At 33.9% G+C, this 22352-nt stretch overlaps 1 protein-coding gene across 1 annotated transcript in view; it reads left to right on the top strand.

Annotated features, from left to right (window-relative positions):
- The window catches only part of orb2 (cytoplasmic polyadenylation element-binding protein orb2), a 316079-nt gene that overhangs the window by 259756 nt on the left and 33971 nt on the right, over window positions 1-22352 (top strand). Inside the window, exons 4-5 of the mRNA XM_072546756.1 lie at window positions 11791-12107; window positions 21215-21425. Of these exons, the coding sequence (XP_072402857.1) occupies window positions 11791-12107; window positions 21215-21425 (528 nt within the window). The remainder of the gene's footprint in view (window positions 1-11790; window positions 12108-21214; window positions 21426-22352) is intronic.

Here is a 22352-nt window from a genome sequence, read left to right as displayed (position 1 = left end):
AGAGAGAGAGAGAGAGAGAGAGAGAGAGAGAGAGAGAGAACTAAAATACAACACCAAATTCTCCGCTGGAAATAAGTAGGTTTTCTTTCTTTACGTATAAAGTATATATAGATTTTGAAAAACGTGAAATAGGTAATTTTCAAAGGTCTGAAACTCGTATTTTTTGTCGAGATATAGCTATGGCTATGTTGTAGCTTTACCGTAAAGTTAGCATAACCATCGTTTCTCGGAAACGGCTACATCAATAAATTTTTTCTTCCCTAATAAATTAGCAATAAATTATAATCTTGGTCTGAATTCGGCCTATAATATGGATATGCTACTTTACAGATATTTTGTAGCATTTGATCGTATTTTGATTTCATTGATTTCTGTTATCTGTCATATTATGCTCTATAACAGTTCAATGACATTTACTTATTTTGTAGCTTATAAATTTTTGTAGTTTAAAAAATTATTTAAAAACCTCACTTCATTTATCTGAGTCACTTTATCTAAATTGTCTATCTGAAAAAACACTAAGATGAACTTCTAGAAATTGTAGTGTAAACATGAAAAGTCGTTCCTCTTTAGTTTTTTTATTGATCAGCGGGAAAAGACAATGCCCTTGTCTAAGAACTCAAGATACAAAGAATTCTAAAAACATATTGTTCCCATCTTTTCTCTTGTTTTACGTGTGTTTTTAAGACTAAAAACGAATGTTTACCGGTATTGTTTCAACAGAAACCTTCAACAGTATTGATATAATTTTATTACCACCCGTATGCTCTATGAAAGTATGTAAATAAAAAATCCAGTTCTATATTAGTGCCAATATTTTTTAACAATCCAATAAATAGATTAGAGGAAAACATCTTAGAAACATTAGAAACATTTTTGTTGAAAGATATAATTATTTTTATTCTCTGTATTCCTTTTTTTCCTAAATTTTATCCAGATGCATTAATTATTTTGTACATTTTTTTTGCTGCTAAAAATACTCAGACTGTGTCTAAATTCTAAAAAGATCAACGATCTATGCAAAGACAAGATGGGAAGTAGTGTAGTAACCGTCTAAAGCCACTGTTGCCAGTATCGTACTGACAAAAAATTCCTGACAAAATTGAGGTTTTCTGACAAAAAAATATTTTAAGACACACGACCTGCTTCTAACATCTGCGAAAAAGTAAATACTTTTTTATTACATAGTCCGAGAGCCAGCAGACTAACGGAAAAGGAAAATGGTAACATTAAACAAAAAATTAATTTGTTAGATTGTATATTTGAATGGCCTAAAGGATCTTTTCTGTATACCCTATTCTTCTTCTTCATGTGCCGTCTCCATCAACGAAGCTTAGCGATTATGGTGCCAAACGTTTCTCTGTCTTTAGCTGTGTGTATAAATTCTTCAAATACTAGCCCTGAGTATTTAAACATTGAGTAATTAAACTTAAACAAAATTTAAAAGTAAAATTTATTAAAAATCAAGAATTTAATAAAGAAAAAAGAATAAACAATTCAAAAAATTTAAAAATCTGCAAACAAACTTAATCCTATGTATGCTCTATTGGATTTAAGTCTGGACTCCTTGGTCTCAATTTCATCCAAGTAATCCAGCGTTATTCTTGCAATGTGAGGACGAGCATTATCTCGCATCAGACGAAAGTTTTCTCCAACAAATGGGGCAAATGGCACTACATCATCTTCCAAACATTGTCCCTCGAGAAGTTCTGTATGTCCTTCTAGGAGTCTAGGGAAATGCCTATCCGCGCCATTATACCACCTAAACCGGTGCTTAAAATTAAGCTTTTTATACTGTACTTTCATCAGTTGACAGCTGCATATTTTTAAGTTATTTTCTCTATATTTATGAGTAGAAGCTTATTGATGTACTTTTAGACATAAACTGGTGTTAATGTTAATAAAGTATAATAAAAACTGTTTAATATATATGATTTTATTACTATTTTATACTAATTCCATTAACAAAAACATGTACAATCCATTAAATTATATTAAATTATTTATGTTTGTGATGTGTGCATAAAATACTCAAAGATTTTATTATCGACATATTTCAACGGTATATGCATTAACCAGTAAAAATTTGTTATTATTATTTAAAAGCAAATTATATTGTTTGTGAATATTTATAAAATTATACTATATTTCAAAAGTAACATAGATAACTAATTTGGTATGCATATTTTAGTACCTGTTCTTGCCCTACAATGTCAATATTTCAGCTTTAGTTCCTATTTTGTCGTCTATTTAGATAAAAAATTGTGCACATGACCCGTATACCCTAAGACGTCTTCTACCTGCTATCTTTAGAATAATAGACGGTGAGATAAGTAAACAGGTCATAGATGGACATTAAGGAATTACATTAATTTATTGATGTTCGATTATTATAATCAGAATAGTTTTATCCACTCAATTGTAAAGAAATAAGAGATTTGATATTATTATAATGTGAGTTAATAGTGAGTGATTTTCTCGAATATGGAATCAACTTGTGATTATAAACCAATCAAAAAATTAAAGAAGCACCATTTATCACCCAGCGTGAAGAGAGTTATAATAAATGTCTAAAATTATTTTCGGCAACAGAATATTTCTAATACCGTTGACAGCATAGTTGAAATGCAAATGGAAAATTAACTATACATAACTATACATACTATAATATAGTATATAAAATGTTAAAAGAAGAAAAATTGACTGATATAACTTCACACAAACCGAGACCAAGAAGATCAAAATTATTAAAAGTCGAGCTGGACGATTGTTTTAAAAAACAATCGCCAAAAGTTTTACCAGCTATTACCGATGATCTTGATTTGCCCACGATAAGTAGAACCAAACTTAGGAGTTTTACATGAATTAATCTTCAAAAACGAAAATTTTGTAGACAATGCTTATCGAATCCAAAGAAATTGTATGTTGGAGACGAGAGTGGCTACAAAAATAATAAAAAATAGGACACAAAACAAGAATTAACAAAAAGGACTAATATTGGACAAGGACATTCAACTGGTATAAAGAAACCAACTGGTAAGTGTCGACGACTCATAGTTACCTACATTGGTGGTGTAAATAGGTTTTTGGCGTGAGTTTACTTTTGTTTGAATCAAAGAAAACCTGTGATTATCACGAAGAGATGAACGGAGATGTTTGAAGAATATTTTGAACAAATGATCACATTCATACCTACACATTTAGTTACTGGGATGGGCAATGTAAGTTACCAATCTAGATTAGTTGAACGTTTACCAATGGAAGAAAAATGAAATTACGACGTGTTTCATATGTTATTGGTTTAAGGTATATATTATTATGCCACTCAAAAAAACTATCGGCCTTTTTATCTGTCCGCGAGTCATCACTGTCACTGCTTATTGGTTTTATGATTTTTGAGAAATTTGTTGATCTCAGAATAGGCTGTTTTCATGTAAGTGCCGTTTAAAATCATAAATTCATGTTATTTTTTCTCTAAAGTTGATAGTTTTCCAGTTATAAACAATTTAAAATCACAAAAAAGCGAAAATATGCGCTTCCGAGGCTGGAAAACTCATATGAAAATTATTATTTTTCATGTTGCCAAGTGCCTAAATTGAAGTGCAGTTTTAAGAAGGTCTATTAAGTTTATTGTGTTGTTTTCATTACCAAGAAATTTATCTTAAGATAATTAATCATATTAAGTTTTGTGGTGGCGGAAAGGGTCGATAATAAATTAGTAATAATATAGAAATAATATTAAGAAAATAATAAGTTGGTTTAAAATTATATGAATAAAAAATATAAAATTTAATGGTTCATTTTTATCGTATTCTTACGAGTAATCAAGAACCCAGAAAATCCAGAAAAATTAATGAAATTATTTGTAGTGAAAATTATTCTTGAAAAACTCTCTAAAATATTGATCGGATATCATTTTATCGCAAAATCATTAAAAAAAATTTCAAAAATTTTTAGATATTTTTGTAAATAACTTTTTTCTTTTCATTTTACACTAAAAAGTAATAGGACTAAAGTTATAGACAATTTAATTTGCTACAAATAATATCGCACAAATTTTGCTGTATGGTGGCTAGTTTACGAGATACAGGGCGAAAATCCCTTACACCCCTTGTTCCAAGATGGCGAGTATTCAAGAACCCAGTAAATTTCGGAGCGCTGTGAAATCTAGAGAAATTAATGAAATTAAACAAATTTGTAGTGAAAATTACTCTTTAAAAACTGTCTAAGATGGGTGGGCAACGTTATGCGGATGGATGAAAGTGATCCTTCTAAAATAACAATGCTAAATAAGCCGGCCAGAAGAGGAAGAAGGGGGCGACCTAAATTCAGGTATCTGGACGGTGTGCAGGACGATTTAAGGGAGATTGGAGTAAGGGGTTGGAGAAGACAGATGCTTGACAGGGAAGAATGGAAGAATGTTTTGAGCCAGGCCATGGCTCACGAATGGCTGTAGCGCCAACTGATGATTTTGAAACATGGAATAAACGTTGATCAATACAACAAAAACCAAATATCTTTGTATTGGAAACGAGTCAGATAACATAGACCTCGAAAACGGACAACATATTTCCTGCTGTCAGAGCTATGACTACTTGGGTGTTGCCTTTGACAATACAATAACTGATACACGGGAAATAGAAAAACGAATCACTCAAGCAAAGAAAGTCTTAGGATGTCTCAATGGTATACTGTGGAGTAAAGAGATAACGAAAGGAAGGAAATTTAATATATATGAGACCATGATTAAAACTACTCTTCTTTATGGCGCTGAAACATGGAGAATTAGTGAAAAGAACAAAAAGCGAATAGAAGCAGTAGAGATGGATGCAATGAGAAGATCTTTAGGTATTTCCAGACGAAACCGAATCTGAAATGATGTAATAAAACAACGTATGGGAATAGAAGGAAATATAACTCAAGATATAGAGAAGAAACAATTAAGGTGGTATGGGCATGTTCAACGGATGCCAGCATCAAGACTCCCCAAAAAAGTAATAGAATGGCAACCGATAGGTCGACGGAAAAGAGGAAGACCCAGATTCGAATGGCAACACGGCGTAAACAAGTCCATGAGCGAAAGAAATTTAACAACAAACGACTGCGAAGATAGGAAGAGATGGTGTTTAGGTATCGGACAACGTCGAAAGACGTTCTAAACCGATGTGTATATAATAAACGTTGATATTCTTTAATATTCTTCAACTGAAGTTGGGATGATTATCTCTATAAATATGTCTCGTAATATTGCTTGAAATTTTAAGCTCAGTACCAAAAATATCTAAAGATAATTTAGAAGCAGAAATAAAGAGTTTTTCAAATTCAATTTCGGAATTTTGTCTTAAATCTTCTAGAGTAGAGATAATATTTTTGGTACATTTAATAGCACTAACGAAATCGAAAGAAATACTTTAAAGGAATATTAATAATGGAAATGTAACGCTTAAGATATTTTCACACACCAAAAAGGAAATTAAGAAACTGCTTTTTTCTATCGCTCAACATAACGCACTAGCTGTTCCCGAGCTTTTGCAACGAGATTAATCAATTTTTCTAGACATACGAATCGATCCAAACAACTCAACAAAGTTCAACAAACTAGTGTAATGTACAATAAACCTAGTCTCGCACAACCTACTAAGGCGTTTCTTGTTACAATCTGGAATATGAATATGAATTGCATCTTTTAGAGTCGTGCTAGCAAGAGCATTTTTTCTGAAAAAGTTAATTACTTCATTGGTAATATCTAAGCAGTTTTCTTGTTTGACTTATACATTTTTTTAATAATTTGATTTTAAAAATTCAATTTCCTGTTAAGTTCGTAAATTTTTAAAGATTATTTTTACTATGTATATTTAAAAGATTTAAAAAAAGAGTTAGTTATCTTATAAGTGCTCAATGCTAATATAAAACACAATGTGAAAAGTTATTAAAATACTGCCGAAGACAATATCTAGACAATATTTAAAATAGTTATCTCCTAAAAAAAGGTTTTGTAAATAGAATTATTTATTATTCGAACAACGTATTTATTGAATTTTAAAATCATCAATATTTGACACTTCGGGGGTGTACGTACGAACATTCTGTACAATCTCCCTGGCTACGTCACTGCCATTGTGATACATTTTACATCCCTTCATAGAACAAGAAAGAATCACTCGCACTCGACTACAGCCGCATGTGCAGGATAATTTGGCGTGTCCCCAGAGCTTAAGACGTGTAAATTGTAATCACGTGATTTTACTCCTATTGGTAAAACTATCTTGACAACTTTACTTGAGCATAGGAACAAATAATTACAACATTTGAGAACCTGCTCATATTAATAAGGTATGAAACTGTTTTCTTGTGCCCTGTCTAAGTTAAATACTATGTTTATATTGGATTAAGCTACAATTGATTGTAATGACAATTACATTTTACTTAAAAATTTTGACGTTTCGATTTCCCTCCGGAAATCGGTCTCAAAAAAAGATTATATCATAGTTTTGTTAAAAGGTATATAACAGCCAAGATGGTTAATAGTGTTATGTTATGTCACTGTTACACAGTGTTATAGACAGCAGCCATATTTTTGCTGAAAAGATGTGATGGTGGATATTTTGCCATGGAAATTTCAAATTTTAATTGTTTTAAGTGTTCAGTATTATTAGTATGTGCTGTAAACGTTTGCATATGTGTAGAGTGTTCCTGTTTAGTGAACGTGTGTCGTGTGTTGCATATGTATTGTGTATGATAGAGGATGATCATCCTCCATCATACATGAAAGCAAATTGTTGATTCCGAAACTAGTCGCATAATAAACAGGTTTTTAAACGGATTGTGAATTTTAATAATTACTCTATATTCTACTTATTATGGACTCACATATATATATATATATATATATATATATATATATATATATATATATATATATATATATATATATATATAATTAGTAACTGTTTACAAATAGCAGTGAGAAATTGCATTTACGCATTTTGTACTTTAACTGTAACATATATCATTCAATCACGTATTTTACAGTTGTTAAGATTCTATGCACATATTTTGTTGTCTGCTTCCTGAATCATTGGCACTTCGAGCATTCGCATCTCGGACTATTCAGATAAACACAAACATATGTGCTTACCTTTATTAATATACCACAATGCGTGGAATCTATTTTAGGAACCGGATGGCACGTTTACCGCTTAGTGCTACCGCCTCATCGCTTTAACCATCTATGCTACGCAACTCTTGGCATTTTATAACCAATTACGCGACGGTCGATCACTTCTTAGATGTGTTTTACACCCTACACTAAAAATTGGTTTAAAAAATCTAAGAGTTGAGCTGCAATTCATTGTTAATTACTTAAATTTTTTACAAAGGAACGAAATAAACAGCTACGTACAAAAATATAAACATGGTACCTGAAAATGTATAGGTACAACAAGTAGTAAGATTTACGCATTACTAGATTGTAGATTATAGATAAAGGGGTGGTTTCGCAGGTTTTTCTACACTGCAACCTGAAAGATATTGTTATATATCCTACATATATGTTTGATGTCCACATACCGGGAGAATGTTAATAAAACCTGGATATCGCCTGATACCAGGACTCCCCAAAGCTCTCGAAAAGAAGGGTAAAATACCAATACCAATACCAGAAAGATTTATCACGGTGAACATCAACAATATCCACCCCAAAATTTACCATGGGACGGGAGAAGAACCAACAACTTGTTTTTAGATGAGATAGTAATAAAGAAGAAAGATGGAAGCATAGCACATACAGTATACCGAAAGCCAACCCAAGCAAGATATTTACACGCTAATTCACACCATAATTAACACGATAATCCTGCACAATCACATTCGGTTATCAAAACCCTAAACAGAAGACCGAAAAAACGACAGGACGAGGACAATACGAACGAGGAAATGTAAACCACGTCTACAATTGAAAAAGCACAAAAATTCTAAAACAAAACCAGAGACGCATTAAAAGAGGAAAAACCAATTTATAAAACGATCATATCTTCTCATAAAGGGCACGACCGATAGAATCAGCAGAGTTCACAAAGGAAAACAAACAAAGGAAAAAATTAAAAAAGACTATATTTATATTTAACACCGACAAGAAAATCTCAACCATATTATCATCCGCAAAAACAAATTGTATTGGAAAATCGAGGAATATATAAGATACCTTTTGAAGACTGCGACAAATCGTACATCGGACAGATATACATACATGCATACAAGAGATACTACCCAAAGACTTTCTACCGTATCAAAACAAACTCCACACTCTACGCACAGGACCAATCATAAGCGCAGCAAATTATTTAACATACAGTCTTACTGACAGAGCCATTAAGCTATCTGTATACCCACAATACCATTTCAAAAATCTGAAAAAAGTTAAAGATATCTTAGAAAAAAATAATTATACACCAGAATTTTGCAACCATCTGATTAAAAGTTGCATTATCAGTAATCAATCTAATTCCGATACCAATCCAAAACAAACCCTACCTAGCAATAATAATAGTAATGTCACTAAATCAAGCAAACACTATACATCCTTATCATACATTAATGGATTCTCTAAACAAATATTGACAAAATATGATATCAATGTTGGACATTAATCGTCAAAAACATCCGGAAAATATTTTTCAAAATTTAAATCAAATGTTAATAAAGACAATCAGTTGGATTTTATTTATAAAATAAATTGTAAAGACTGCAATTCAACATATATTGAGCAAACACACTAATATCTACATAGAAGGCTTGTTGCACACAAACATAGTGTACAAACCAACAAATTAAACACTACAGCCTTAGCCAAGCATTCTCTAAAAAATAGCTACTTTTTGATTTTGAAAATGTAAAAAAAACAAGGCTACAACAAAAGATATATATTGGAGATGATTCACACAAAAAAGATCAAAATTCTTCCAATAATAAGACTAATATCAAAGATCTTTCCAATATGTATCATAATTTAATCAATTGAGGTGTTTTTTAAATGCAGCAGATACTTAAAATACGACTCTGAACTACTCGTATTTTGAAGTAGCTGGCAGATGTATTTAGGGACAGATACCACGTTTTCATTCCATGTTAAACTATCAAAAATTAAATAATTGAAGTGCTTATTGAAAATGGCAAATTGCCGAAACGTTTTTTAAGCGATAATTAAGTTTTCTATTTATAACAGACCGACAAACCCAGTATATATATATATATATATATATATATATATATATATATATATATATATATATATATACTACTCGTATTTTGAAGTAGCTGGCAGATGTATGTAGGGACAGATACCACGTTTTCATTCCATGTTAAACTATCAAAAATTAAATAATTGAAGTGCTTATTGAAAATGGCAAATTGCCGAAACGTTTTTTAAGCGATAATTAAGTTTTCTATTTATAACAGACCGACAAACCCAGTATATATATATATATATATATATATATATATATATATATATATATTAAACCTAGAGCTAAGAGTAATACTATTACAAGAATTAATATTAAACTCAACAGTCTTCCGGGTTGAACCGCGTTGATTATCATTGCGTCGAGCTTTCAACATCCTCTTTGATGTCTTCTTCAGGGCTTTCGAGGTCTCAGTCCCCCTAGCCCCACTCACTACTACACTGATAACTAACCAATTCATTACTGCTACTGGGAACAGAGGACGGTTCATTTATACCGTCGATGGTGACGTGGTTTGAGTGAAGGTTAGTGTGGAGAGAACATTGAGCACTTCAGCGCTGTTTAAACAAACTCTAATTCTAGCCAATCAAAAATACCACTAACATTTTTACAATATCATCGAGAACTTTAATTTCAGCTTTCAGTTAAAACTTCCTTTTAATTGCGTTTTAAGAAAATCGCAGGATTTTCTACGTTTTCTCCTTTAAATCCAATTATAGTGTAAAGGCTTAGAGCGTTATCCCATTTGATAACTTTCAAGGACCGTTCGATTCATTGCATTCAAAATAATATACACTTAGAAAAATAGTTTGACTAGAATTGTTAACTCATTTTAATTTGTTTTTACTGTTGTTTTGTCGTAAGTGAATTTTTTCTTTTTTAATTAACCTTTCTGGCTTTTACATCTAGTTGTTGAGCATTATCTTTAGTTATTCTTTACCCACTGTTAAAAGTACGAAGAGAAATAGTTAGTAACATAAAAGAGCTTCTTTTTTTTTGTCGTAGTTTAAATTGAATTTCTTCTAAATAGGTATACGTAAAGTATTCAATAATAATTATACGTAAAGTATAATAAGTATTCCAAATCAACTATAATGCACACTTCACGATAATTTAACATATATTTGCAGATATTATATCCCATTACCCGAATTATTTACAAATTTTTACCGATGCCTTTGAAACTCCAAATGGACATGCTGCTGCCTACTATTATAACGAAGATTCTAATAGTGTAGACATAGCTATAAATTGTAGTATACTCACTGGCGAGATCACAGCTATTTTGGGAACCTAACTTTCTTCAAAACACTTGAACGAAAAAGTGTGCCTTATATAGGGTCTTCCAATAGGCATTTCCGAACTTTGACAGTAGTTGGTAGCGACCATATTGTTGAAACTGCATCTGTCCAATTACCTGTCATTTATTCAATCTATTTTTTCAAATCACCACAACAACAAGCGAAAATGATAAAATTTGTTAAAATGATAATACAAATATTTGATAAAACGCTAAATCAAAAATGGGTCTTTTGTCCAGGTAAAATAGAGTACGTTGCGCCCATTTTACATTCGCCATAATCGTCCTACTGCGTGGATTTCACTCTGAGGCAGTCGATTTCACGTCACTCACAAGAACTCGGCCTTTTACAGAACACAAGTTGACAAATTTTGCGTCGTGATTTGGGCATGTATCAGTACAAAATTCACTGGCCTAGGAACTGAATGTAAATGACCATAGATAATGACGTGTATTCGCTCTAGAGACTTTCATCGAAAATAAATATTCAGCAATAAGGCCAATTTTTGGATAAATGAATGAAGACCTTCAACGGCGAGTGCTATAGGTCGATGATTACCAACTTTTTGTGGCCTGAATTGACATTCTGCACGAGCGATTTGAGGGCATGGTCATCTCATGAGATGGTGTGAACTGGTCATTGAGATCGAGGGATACCCGGCAAACTGTTTTTGGTGGCATTTTCTTCAGTCGCAGGTCTATTTGAATAAATCATAAACCACAGCGGGTTTAAAAGCCAATATAACTCATGCCATCGGTCAAATTCAGCCTAATTTATACGCCAGAGTTATGGAAAATTGGACTTTTCGGATGCACGCCACTCAGCAAAGCCGCAGCGAATATTTGAACGATTGTTATACATGTTGTTTCATTTAAATTTAAAGATAGAAAACGCTTAATTAAAGACTATAGATTCACTAAATGCCTTACTGGGATTAAAGCAAATATAATATAGGAAACCCCATTCGACATGCAATAAAAAAAGAACTAGAAATCATATAATGCTTAATTTGGGTGATCATAAATCAATGCACTAGCGGATGGCAAAATTGATAAAAATCAACGAATAGGTGATGGGTTTCAATATTATTTAAAAAACGGGTGATTTTTTATTATGAATAAAGTAAAACGAGTAATTATGAATAATGTGATACCCTTAAAAATATTTAGCAATATAAACCACATCAATTTTAAAGAAAAAAATTACTAGTTGATTTTCTAAACTATATATGATCTGTTTTGTTCCAGGAAAATCACACTATTTTCCAAACTTGGAGGATCAAGCTGGTCCTGTCCTCCTAGAAGAACCTAGTCATTTAGTAGACAACACTTTAGGAACTCAACCTTTGAGCTCACCTTCAAGGTCTTCGCCTCACTCGCAGGGCTCCGAGGGCGGCGAACGATTTTCTAGGAAGGTTTTCGTCGGAGGACTTCCCCCGGATATTGATGAAGACGAAATTACTGTCAGCTTCAGGAGATTCGGACCCTTGGTTGTGGACTGGCCCCACAAAGCAGAGAGCAAATCGTATTTTCCGCCAAAAGGTTATGCTTTTCTGTTATTTCAGGTAAGAATTCTTTGTAGTTGTCTTTAGTAGAAAATGTAATATTTTCATATCTTTATTTAATGCAATGATTATGATATAATTACGATAAAAGCAAAGATCATCAATACCCGATTTAAATATTGTAGTCTAAGATTAGTCATAAGATAAGAATGTGTACCCTCTGATATATATGAGGAATACAGTAATAATTATAATATTGGAATTTCGCAGGAAAAACGACAAAATAACAAATTAAAAATTATCCGCAATGAAACAAAGACGCTATTTACGGAAGCCAAAGAGATTCGACTAGGAAAGATTTTTAAAACGACTACGAGATTACTTCTACTGGTGCCAGAAAGATTGGCAACTAACTGGAAACTAAAGTTTAGAGATAATCAGATGCATTTACAGGGTTTTTGTTAGACGATAATACAATGATAATATAGCTACATATCAGCTGCGAAAGATTTAACTATGGTATCCTATGTTTTTTAATTTGAAGAGCAATCTAGATGCCATACTCCATCGAAATATTGGGAGATATCAAGGAATACAACGTTACAGTATTTCATTTCTTCAAGGCGTTTTGTAATTTCCTCAACTACCCTACTAGACCGTCGGATTTCCGACGAAGCTCAACCACGATTTTATCTGCTGCGTATGTAGCAATGGGAAAAATAAGGGCATTAACCAACCTGAGCTTAGTATTCGTTGTTATTGTTCGGTTTTTCCATATTGCATTTAATTTAGCTATTATGGTTCGGGCCATTGCTAGTCTACGCTTGATTTCTGAGAAGCAATCGCCATTGTTAGGTATCAGTGAGTCCAAGTATACAAATTTTCTACCACTTCGAAATTCGCCACTTGGTGTATGTGGGATAGATTATCATTTGCTCTGTCTACGATTATTATTTTTGTTTTCTGGTGTTGTAATCTGGTAATATCTGGTAATTATTTTGACTTCACTCGCTGCTAGTATGAGTGTGTCATCTGTGTATCGCAGGTTACTGATTGTTCTGCCTCCTATAGTGATTTCTCCATCCCATTCGCCTTGTACTTTTCTCATTATATATTCAGAAGCCCTGTCGAGCTCCTTTCTTTATTTTGAACGCATCTGAATATATTCCGTGTATTTTAACTTTGATGTTTTTATTATACAGATTTCTTATTAAGTTAACTAGGTGGTTAGGTACTCCCATATTTTCCATTATACTCCAGAGGAGATCTCATTTTACTCAATCGAAAGCCTTTGTGTAATCTACGAAACAGGGCAACATTGGTATGTTGTGTTCTCTCCGCATTGTTCTTCTGCTATCTCTGGAAGCATCTTTAGACATCACTGTTATATTTTTTAAATAAAATTTTAATCAAAATATGTGTGTGCAAATGCTGTCCTTAAATTATTCAAACAATCCCCTGTTAAAATTTGAAAACCGCACTGAGTAAAATTTTGTTTTGATGCGGGACATTCAGATCGTGAAACGGAACGCAATCGGTGTGAAGTTCTATTTCTATTTTGTTTAGTGCTTCTACTGCGTCTACTGGTGAACCCCGGGTCTCAGCCGTTAGTAAAAAAAGTCTCCTGCTAAGCTTTTTTACTATTTTAAGAGTTTTAATAACGACAATTTGTTTAAAATAATTGATTATCTAGTATATAGCCACAGCTGTTTCTTTAGTTTGATATGTTTAAATAATTGTGTTTTATTAAGTATTCATGTAAAAATAACAGTTCCCTGGCCAACAATTCCCTTCTGTTTCATAGCATACGGGACTGGACTTATTTTTACATGAATACTTCTTCTTCTTCTTTGTGTGTCGTGCTTGTATTCAAGCGTTGGCTATCGTCATATTGACAAGCTGATGAAATGATTCTCGGTCGGCAGCTAGATGAAACAGTTCCTCGACCGTTCGACCTGTCCATTGTCTAATGTTACGCAGCCAGGACAGTTGTTTTCTTCCGACCTAACGTTTTCCTTCGATTTTGCCCTGAATGATTAACCGGAGTAAGCGATATTTAGGTCCTCTCATTATATGACCGAAGTATTGAACCTTTCTCATTTTGATGATGTTGATCAATTCTCGCTCTTTGTGCACGGTCTCTAGCACGCGTTCGTTAGATATGTGTGCTGTCCACGGGATTCTGAGCATGCGACGGTAACACCATAACTCAAACGCTTCTAATTTGTTAAGATTTTTTATTTTTGTTGTCCAGGTTTCACATCCATAGAACAAAGTGGACCAGACGTAGCACTTCAATACTCTTAGACGTGTGGTCAACGACAGACTTCTACTGCATAATACAGAACGCCAGTTAATAAAGCTTTTCCGTGCGAGTTTTATTCTGGTCGAAATTTCCTCGTCACTTTCAACCCTGCAGTCAATCCAGCTACCCAGATATCTAAAGTGTTCCACCCTTTAGAGGATTTTGTTATCTAATCTTAGTACTGAGTCTTCGATATTAATTTTTCCGACCACCACTACCACATGAATACTTAATAAAATAAAATTATTTAAACATATCAGATTAAAGAAACAGCTGTGACCACATACTAGATAATCGATTATTTTAAACAATCTTTCGTGAATAAAACTCTGAAAATAGTAAAAAAAAACTTGCCAGGGCTAAGACATGGGGTTCACTAGCAGACGCAGTAGCAGCACTAAACAAAATAGGGGTTGTCCGCTTAGCTCCACAACGGATTTCTGATGTTTGATGTCAGGGAAGAAGATAATTTTATTATTTTTGTATATATGTACCGGTTTTTGAGAAATAGCTAATTAAGCTTTTACCTGAAGTACAATCTTAACACTGATTTTTTGTAAGGTATCTAATTAATATTCTTTAGTTATTTCAAAAGTACCAATTATTAGTACCAAGTATTATGTCAAATGTCAACCTAAAATATCGGTTTTGATAATTAATTAGCAGTAGTAATGTTTTTTTTGTTTTTTATATTTTATTATGACTGACTTTAGTGCCATAAAATTAGAGTCTTAAAAATACAGTCAAATTAAACTTAAAAAAAATACTTGTTTTTGTCTATAAAAACATTCCATTGGATGGCTACAACAGTCTCCTATCACAGGTTTGCATAAAATTGTCCATAACTCAAAAACCAAGAGGGCAATTTGAGTGTTTTTTAAAGATATATAATTAATTTACTATTTCCCTTCATATTATTAACAAAAAGTCTCAACATTTAATAAAATTTGCTTAGGGACAGTTTTGTATAGAAAATTTCCAAATAGCAAAGAAACATCCATATATACCTATATTGCTTATTTTTCAATATTTTTTCAATTTATTCTCCATATTTTTCTGTCCTCTTTGAGCTCTCAACGAGACATAAAACGATTACTCCCTACGATATTTTAATGACCAGAATCTGACAGAATCTAAAATCAATGTCAAAAATGTGAAATGCTTTGCCACTCCACGTGACTAACTAGGTGTTTTCCGGGTTGCGTATAGTCCATTTAAGTTGTGGAAGCTACTTATTGATCGTCAGGGAGACAGCGAAGGGTGCATCTAAGGAAATTTGTATACAGCTGTTCTAATTTCTCATTAATGGATTAAAAAGTTTTTATGGGTTTTTATGGAAACGTGCCAATGAGTCTCTTTATCGAATTTCGTACCCTTAGGGCCAAAATGGCTAAAAGAAATTTAAGGTCTACGGTCTACAAATTCTACTTTAAAAATGATCGAGAATGGAAAACAGAATCGAATATTTTAATTTTAAAAGCTGAAGCATTAATAAAAGGCAATCAATAAAAGAACTTGTGATATTTCGGATATTAGAATATTCAGAAAAAATAATTTATGCCTATCAGCAAAATTTAAATATTACTGTCAAAAGTTAACGATAAAAGAATTATGCAAATACTTTACTAGTATAAAAAATTGTGTACACTTTTCCAGAGTGTTGGTAGTTCCAGATGTTACAGCCTCATATGCTAGTAAATTCATAGTCTTCAATGCAGCTTGGCTGTTTGAAATAAGGGATATTTTGGCTGAATTAAGGCATTTTTCCAGGCACTAGTATGATAACTGAGATAAACTGAATGACAAGAGCACAAAAACTTACCTACATTATGGTAAATTTATTTACAAAAGCGAGATAAAACACAGAAAAGACTGTCTTGTCAGTTTATATATAATGTCCGGTTTATAGCGTCCCGCTCCTTCCAGTTCCTAGCCTCCATTCACGTCTGTCAGCCCAATCTTCTGGTCATAGGTCTCTCTCTGACATTACCTTTTTAACTCAATCAAGCTATGTTGTTTTCGATCTTCCCCGTTTTTTTTATTTTCGTTCAGGTGGATGCCAATCCAATATTAACTTCGGTAGGCGATGGACTGTCATTCTCTCAACATGTCCGTACAAAATAAACTATTTTTGCTGTATTTCTTCTATGATGGTGGCTGTTCTATCCATAATTTGTCTAATTTTTTCACTTGTTACTTGCATCATTCTGGATAAACCTGCTAATCAGCGACAAAAATCCATTTCCAGAACTAGGAGTTTTTGTTCCGTTCTCTTAGTGAGATGTAAGGTTTCACATCCATAAAGTACGCTTTTAAAAATACTATGCAGCTGTATCTTTTCCTGTTTAGGTATAGTTTTTAACCAGAATAGTGAGTTCAGCCTATTATTTTTTCCTTTTATAATTCGTCCTCCGGTGCCGGTGATTTATGTGGCTCAAATAAGTTTATTATTATTTACTTTATCATGATCCATGGCTAGAACCATAAGTTATGGTCAGTCCAGTTTGCTGTCATATATGCAGTTGCCGTATTCATCTGACTTCTTTAAGAGTGAAGGGATACTGATCTGAGGGTTTTTAGATGACATTGCTACAGAACACCGCTACATTGGCTTTTCGATGGTCAGAGTAGGGACTACAAACGTGGAGTCATCAGCAAACCAAACAGGATGTAGAAGTGGAGATAGAACGGACTGGATAGCGTTTGATGAGTACTCTAAATGGATGATGAGAAGATGCCAACCGCCATCGTCAGAAGGACTCGAACCAATAATAAGAAAAACTATGAGTAATTGCATGAACAGGGTAGAAAATGCCTTATTGGTGGTGCAAAGAGATCGCCAATAAGAGGAAGAGGAGAAGTAACCGAAGTTAGCAGAATGGATATAGTATACAATGCGAAAAAGAAGGAACTGAACCGGAAAATCCGATCTGAGAAGAAGAGGCACTGGAGAGAACTGTGTGAGAATTTGGATGAGGACGTTTGGGGTCAGGGGTACAAAATCGCAATGAACGAGTTCAAGCTGTATCCTCTGTATGAGATGCCACTGGAAAGGAAGCTTGAGGTTACCCGATAAATGTTTACACCCGACCATTGGCATGGAGTAAAGTGGGATGCCGAAGCTGAGCGAGCTGTTCCTTTTACCATAGATGAACTCCATACTGTTGTTTGACGTCTGGAATGCTTTCAGCACTATAAAATGGAAAGATGTAACGAAGGCTTTACGAGAGAGAAAGTGTCCGAGGTATTTGATGAATTTGGTCTCGGACTATCTGTCAGAGAGAAAAATTTGGTAGAAAAACGAGTGGTGGTTGACGTGACGGCTGGAGTGCCACAGGGATCGGTCCTAGGACTCAGGCTGTGGAACTTGACATCTGAAGGGGTTGTGAGAGAACAATACGGAGAGGGAGAATCCCTTCATTCTGTTGTAATATCGATCGTCCTCTACCGTGCGCCTATCTGGGGCATTGCAGTTTTAACAAAAGCGTACAGGAAGCAGCTCACTCGAGCAGATAGGAAGAGCTTGTTGAGGGTGGCATGTACATCCAGAACAGTCTCTGCCAAGGCGCTGGCAGTTATCACAGGGTGTATTCCGATGCACGTGCTAGTGAAGGAAAAAGGAAGAATATACGAGAGAAAAAATAAAGACATGACAAAAGAACGTTTAAAAAAAAAGAAAAAAAGGGAGAGGTCCATTATGGTGTGGCAAGAGGAATGGGACGAGGTGAAAAGGGTGGCACAGTGGACGAAGTCGCTGATTCCTAATCTGAGAATATGGATGGACTGTGAGCATCGGCGTTTCGATTACTTCCTGACGCAGATGCTCACATGACATGGTTGCTTCAGGGCATACCTTTACAGATTTGAAAAGGCAGAAAATGACAAATGCCTGTACTGTGAAATATCGGATACTGCCTCACACACTCTATTGGTATGCGATAGATGGATAGACGAGAGGAGCCTGCTTTAGAGAGAACTAGGAAGTAGGGTGCAATCAGTCACGGAACTGGTGGAGGAAATGCTTAGGTCGTCAGATCGGTGAAGAGCATTTCAGAGATATGTGCAGAGAACGTTGGAGAGAAAGGAACAAGCAGAAATTCGATCCGAAGGGAGGTAGTGTACCCAGAAGTAAGCAAGAAGATAAGGCACAATGAGAAGGGGTGAGATCGAACATGAACAGGGAGGAACAGAGGGAGAGAAGGATTCAGTCGTAGTGAGAAAGTACGAGAATGCGTGAGAATTGTGCTTGGGTGAAGGACGTGTCGACGTTGCGTCCCAATCAGGGTGGTCCGACTGGTAATTCACGGTTAAGGAGGATGTTTCTTCAGCAAGTAGATCTTTGACAACCACTTGAAATTGTGTATGCCTTATCGTCCGTTTAACCCTGCCTAAACAGTATTTCAAGCTTGATATGCTGCCCAGTCGGTTTTACGAGAATTACTATAAGTCTCCTTAACAGGTTCATTACCTGTTATTCCAAAACAGATGTGTCGATGGTTTGAACAAGACATCTGATATATACCACTTTCTTTAAGTTAGTCGTAGCTACTGTTTTATCAATTATCTCCTTTCGTTGTGTGGTTACAAAAGTTGGTTTGTTTCCTTGAAACAGACGTGATTAGCAAGATGTTATTAGCATTTATCTTTTCAAAAAGTACTAATCAAAAGATTGACAGAAATATACGATTCATCGATATCTCTCCAGTTTTATCTTAATTGAACTGTACCGACAGTTTTATGTTGAGAGACGTTACAGAGCAAATGCTGGAACAGGATCGACAAAACAATACAGAGAGCAGTGGAGGACACAACGAAGACCTATTTACAAAAAATACAACAAAAACATTACAGGGATACATAATATTGACATTCAATAAAAACTGAGACAGAATGGCGCCTTCGAAAACTTTTTATTTTCTCCATTATGCTTGTGACAGATTTTATCACAAAAAACTTAGCCCGTAAATATTTTTTATATTCGCTAAAAATTTTAACTTGTTAAATAATAATATAGCAAATTACTTTGCACATGTTCCCATATTGTCGACCTTGCCCTTATCTGTAGATAAAATTAATTTAAACAACATAAAAATTAGGCCATCCTTTTACATATTTTTCGGTACAATTAAAAATAGTTTTTGACGATATTTGATCAATAAAAAGTAGTAAAAATGGATCAAAACAATAAATCATCAAACTGCAATGCGACGCATACGTAGAAATGTCTCTCGGTTTAAATGTTGTTCTATCTATACAGTGCTAGCTTATAATAGTAACATTTGGAGGAAGGAAATTAGGAAACAAACGGACGTAGGCTTCTCAACCAGTCATAACAGGTGACGTAATAGTCATAGATGACATTTAAGAGACACTGTGACCGATAATTTTAAATGGGGCCTTATGACAAGTGATATCTCGTTTGAAAGGTATTGAAAATACCTATTTAAACATACTATTTTTTTGGGCTTAAGCTGATTTTGATAAATAAATTAAATAAATACTAAAATTGTAGTTTCTCATTTAATTAATAAAGATTTAAGGACCAGTTCTTATATTAAGTGTTCAAGATGTGCCCCATCTTCTTCCTGATAGTAATGCATCCTATTGCGAAACTGTTCTCGTACTTGTTTAAATGTGTCTGAGTAATTGCTCTACACTCTTTAACAATTCGTTGTTTCAAAATGTCAATACTGTAGTTTTAAGTATACCCACAGAAAAAAATCTAATGGTGTCAAGACCGGTGACCGAGCTGGCCATTATATCGAACCTACCATCTACCACGATATTGCTTACATCCTTATCTAGGTAACGTCTTATTACACCATAATTGTGTGCAGGAGACCAATCTGTTGAAACGTTATTTCCAAGTTGGCATTCATCTGGATTATCTTCCAGAATTTTAAAAATTAACGTCTCAATTGCGATTTGTAACATCTTCAGATACACTTTACCGATTAAGTTAGCACTGATAAAAACAGACCCAACTATGTGGTTTTCCAAAACACCTGCCCAAATATTTACTTGGAAATTGAGTATATTTTTCACGAAAAACGTGAGGATTTCTGTCACTCCAATACCTCACAATGTGTGAGTAACATTTCCATTGAAGGAAAAAGTACTTTCGTCAATAAAACAAATTGTTTTTATGTAATCTGACTGTTGGTTAATTTGATTGGGCATATTTTCACAGAGTTTTAGTCTCCGGTGGTCATCATCTGAAAGTTGGTGCACAATTTTTAATTTGTATTTTTAGCCAACACTCGGTGTGTCAGTCTTTTGACTTATTCCACAGATTGACGCAACTTAGGCTGTAGAAGAAGTAGGGTTTACTACCATTTCTGCAATTATGTCAATTTTTTTGTCATCACTAATTGTTGGTCGACTAGATCGTTTGGCATCTTGTTCTACAAATGACAAACTTGTATTTCTTTTAACAGAAATATCTGATTAGTTGTTCCACTGTTTTTTCTAAATCCTTGCTTGGTAATCTCCAAGTACGTTGTCTGAAAAATGTTATAATCTTTTTTAATAATATCGCCTACACCTTATACGCTATGTCGTTTAAAGCAATTTCTCTTTTTTCAATATAGTTGCTAGATTCCACCTGCAGCAACCTGTATACGTTACAAAATATAATAAAATATAATAAAGCAATTGTACAAGTAGTTATTAAAAGTGTAAACAAGCTGAACCGCGAGTTCACTAAAGTTTAAGTACAAATAGGATGAGTCCTTCAAAAATCTACCATTTTGATATTATCAGCAGTAATACTGCTGATTTAGTGACAGTGATTTAATTTATATATCTAATTTTTAAATTAAAAAGATTTTATTAAAAAAGTAAAAAACGCTATTTTTTCCAGGATGAAAATTCTGTACAAAGTTTAATAGATGCATGTATAACTGACGAAGACAAGTTATATTTGTGCGTTTCCTCACCCACAATCAAAGACAAACCTGTACAAATTCGACCATGGAGATTATCAGATGCAGACTTTGTTTTGGACGCATCCATGCCCTTAGATCCTCGAAAAACTGTATTCGTCGGCGGAGTACCACGACCCCTTAAGGCTGGTAAGTCATGAACTATTTTAATCATTTTGGTTGTGAGTGGTAGTCTATTTGACGTACCTGGATAAACACTCATCCTAATAGTTTCAAAGGTAATTCAGTTTGTTTTTTGACTTTTCAAAACCTTGTATGTTCGCTCTATCATAGTATGACTATTAATTTATGGTAATGAAAATGGTACAATTTTTTACTGGGTAAATTCGTTAAAGTCTTAAATTTACGAATAAAATGTTCTAAGTATTCTCCATTACATTGCAGTGCATAGTTCGTATTTTAAAGTCATTAGATTAGATTTGATTATGTAAGGTCGTTAAGGCCATGCAGCCTCACTGCACTCAGACCTATAGAGATCTTTTGTGCATATCTTAATCTATTTGAACTCTAGGATGCCAATACTTCTGATGAAGTTGATTAGCTTCCTAGGTGACTTGTTTCCTATATCAGAGGGCGATAAACTGACCTATCCTAAAAATTTTGGTCGTTTGCAGAACAAAACTACGCAGTTGCATAGTATATGTTCTGCAGTTTCTTTTTCGTTGATATCTCAGAGGGTAGTGACAATAGAGAAGGCCAGTGACCATTTTGATATATTTTTTAATCATTTGGCAGTAGGCAACACTTTTACGAGCCTTTTTACTTACCTTTATCCTGGTGTGTTAGACCAATGTAATCTTAGTTAATTAAGTTCCCAAATCCGGAGTTCCTCTTTGACGTGGCTTTTCGATAGTCTACAGAAAGGTTCTGGAACCTGAAATGGGGTATTAGCCCTGTGTTTTGCAAGGCTTTTAGCTTCCTCATTTCCTGCAATTCCCTTGTGACCTGGTACCCACATCAAAGTTACTTTGTTGCGTTCCGTCAGCTTTTTGAGGGATTGCTTATAGCCCCAAACCAACTTTGACGCACAAGTAAATGACTTTAGAGCCTTTAGGG

The sequence above is a fragment of the Diabrotica undecimpunctata genome, chromosome 10, assembly GCF_040954645.1.
Source record: "Diabrotica undecimpunctata isolate CICGRU chromosome 10, icDiaUnde3, whole genome shotgun sequence".
Taxonomy (NCBI): Eukaryota; Metazoa; Arthropoda; class Insecta; order Coleoptera; family Chrysomelidae; genus Diabrotica; species Diabrotica undecimpunctata.
This window is presented reverse-complemented; position numbering and strand designations above follow the sequence as displayed.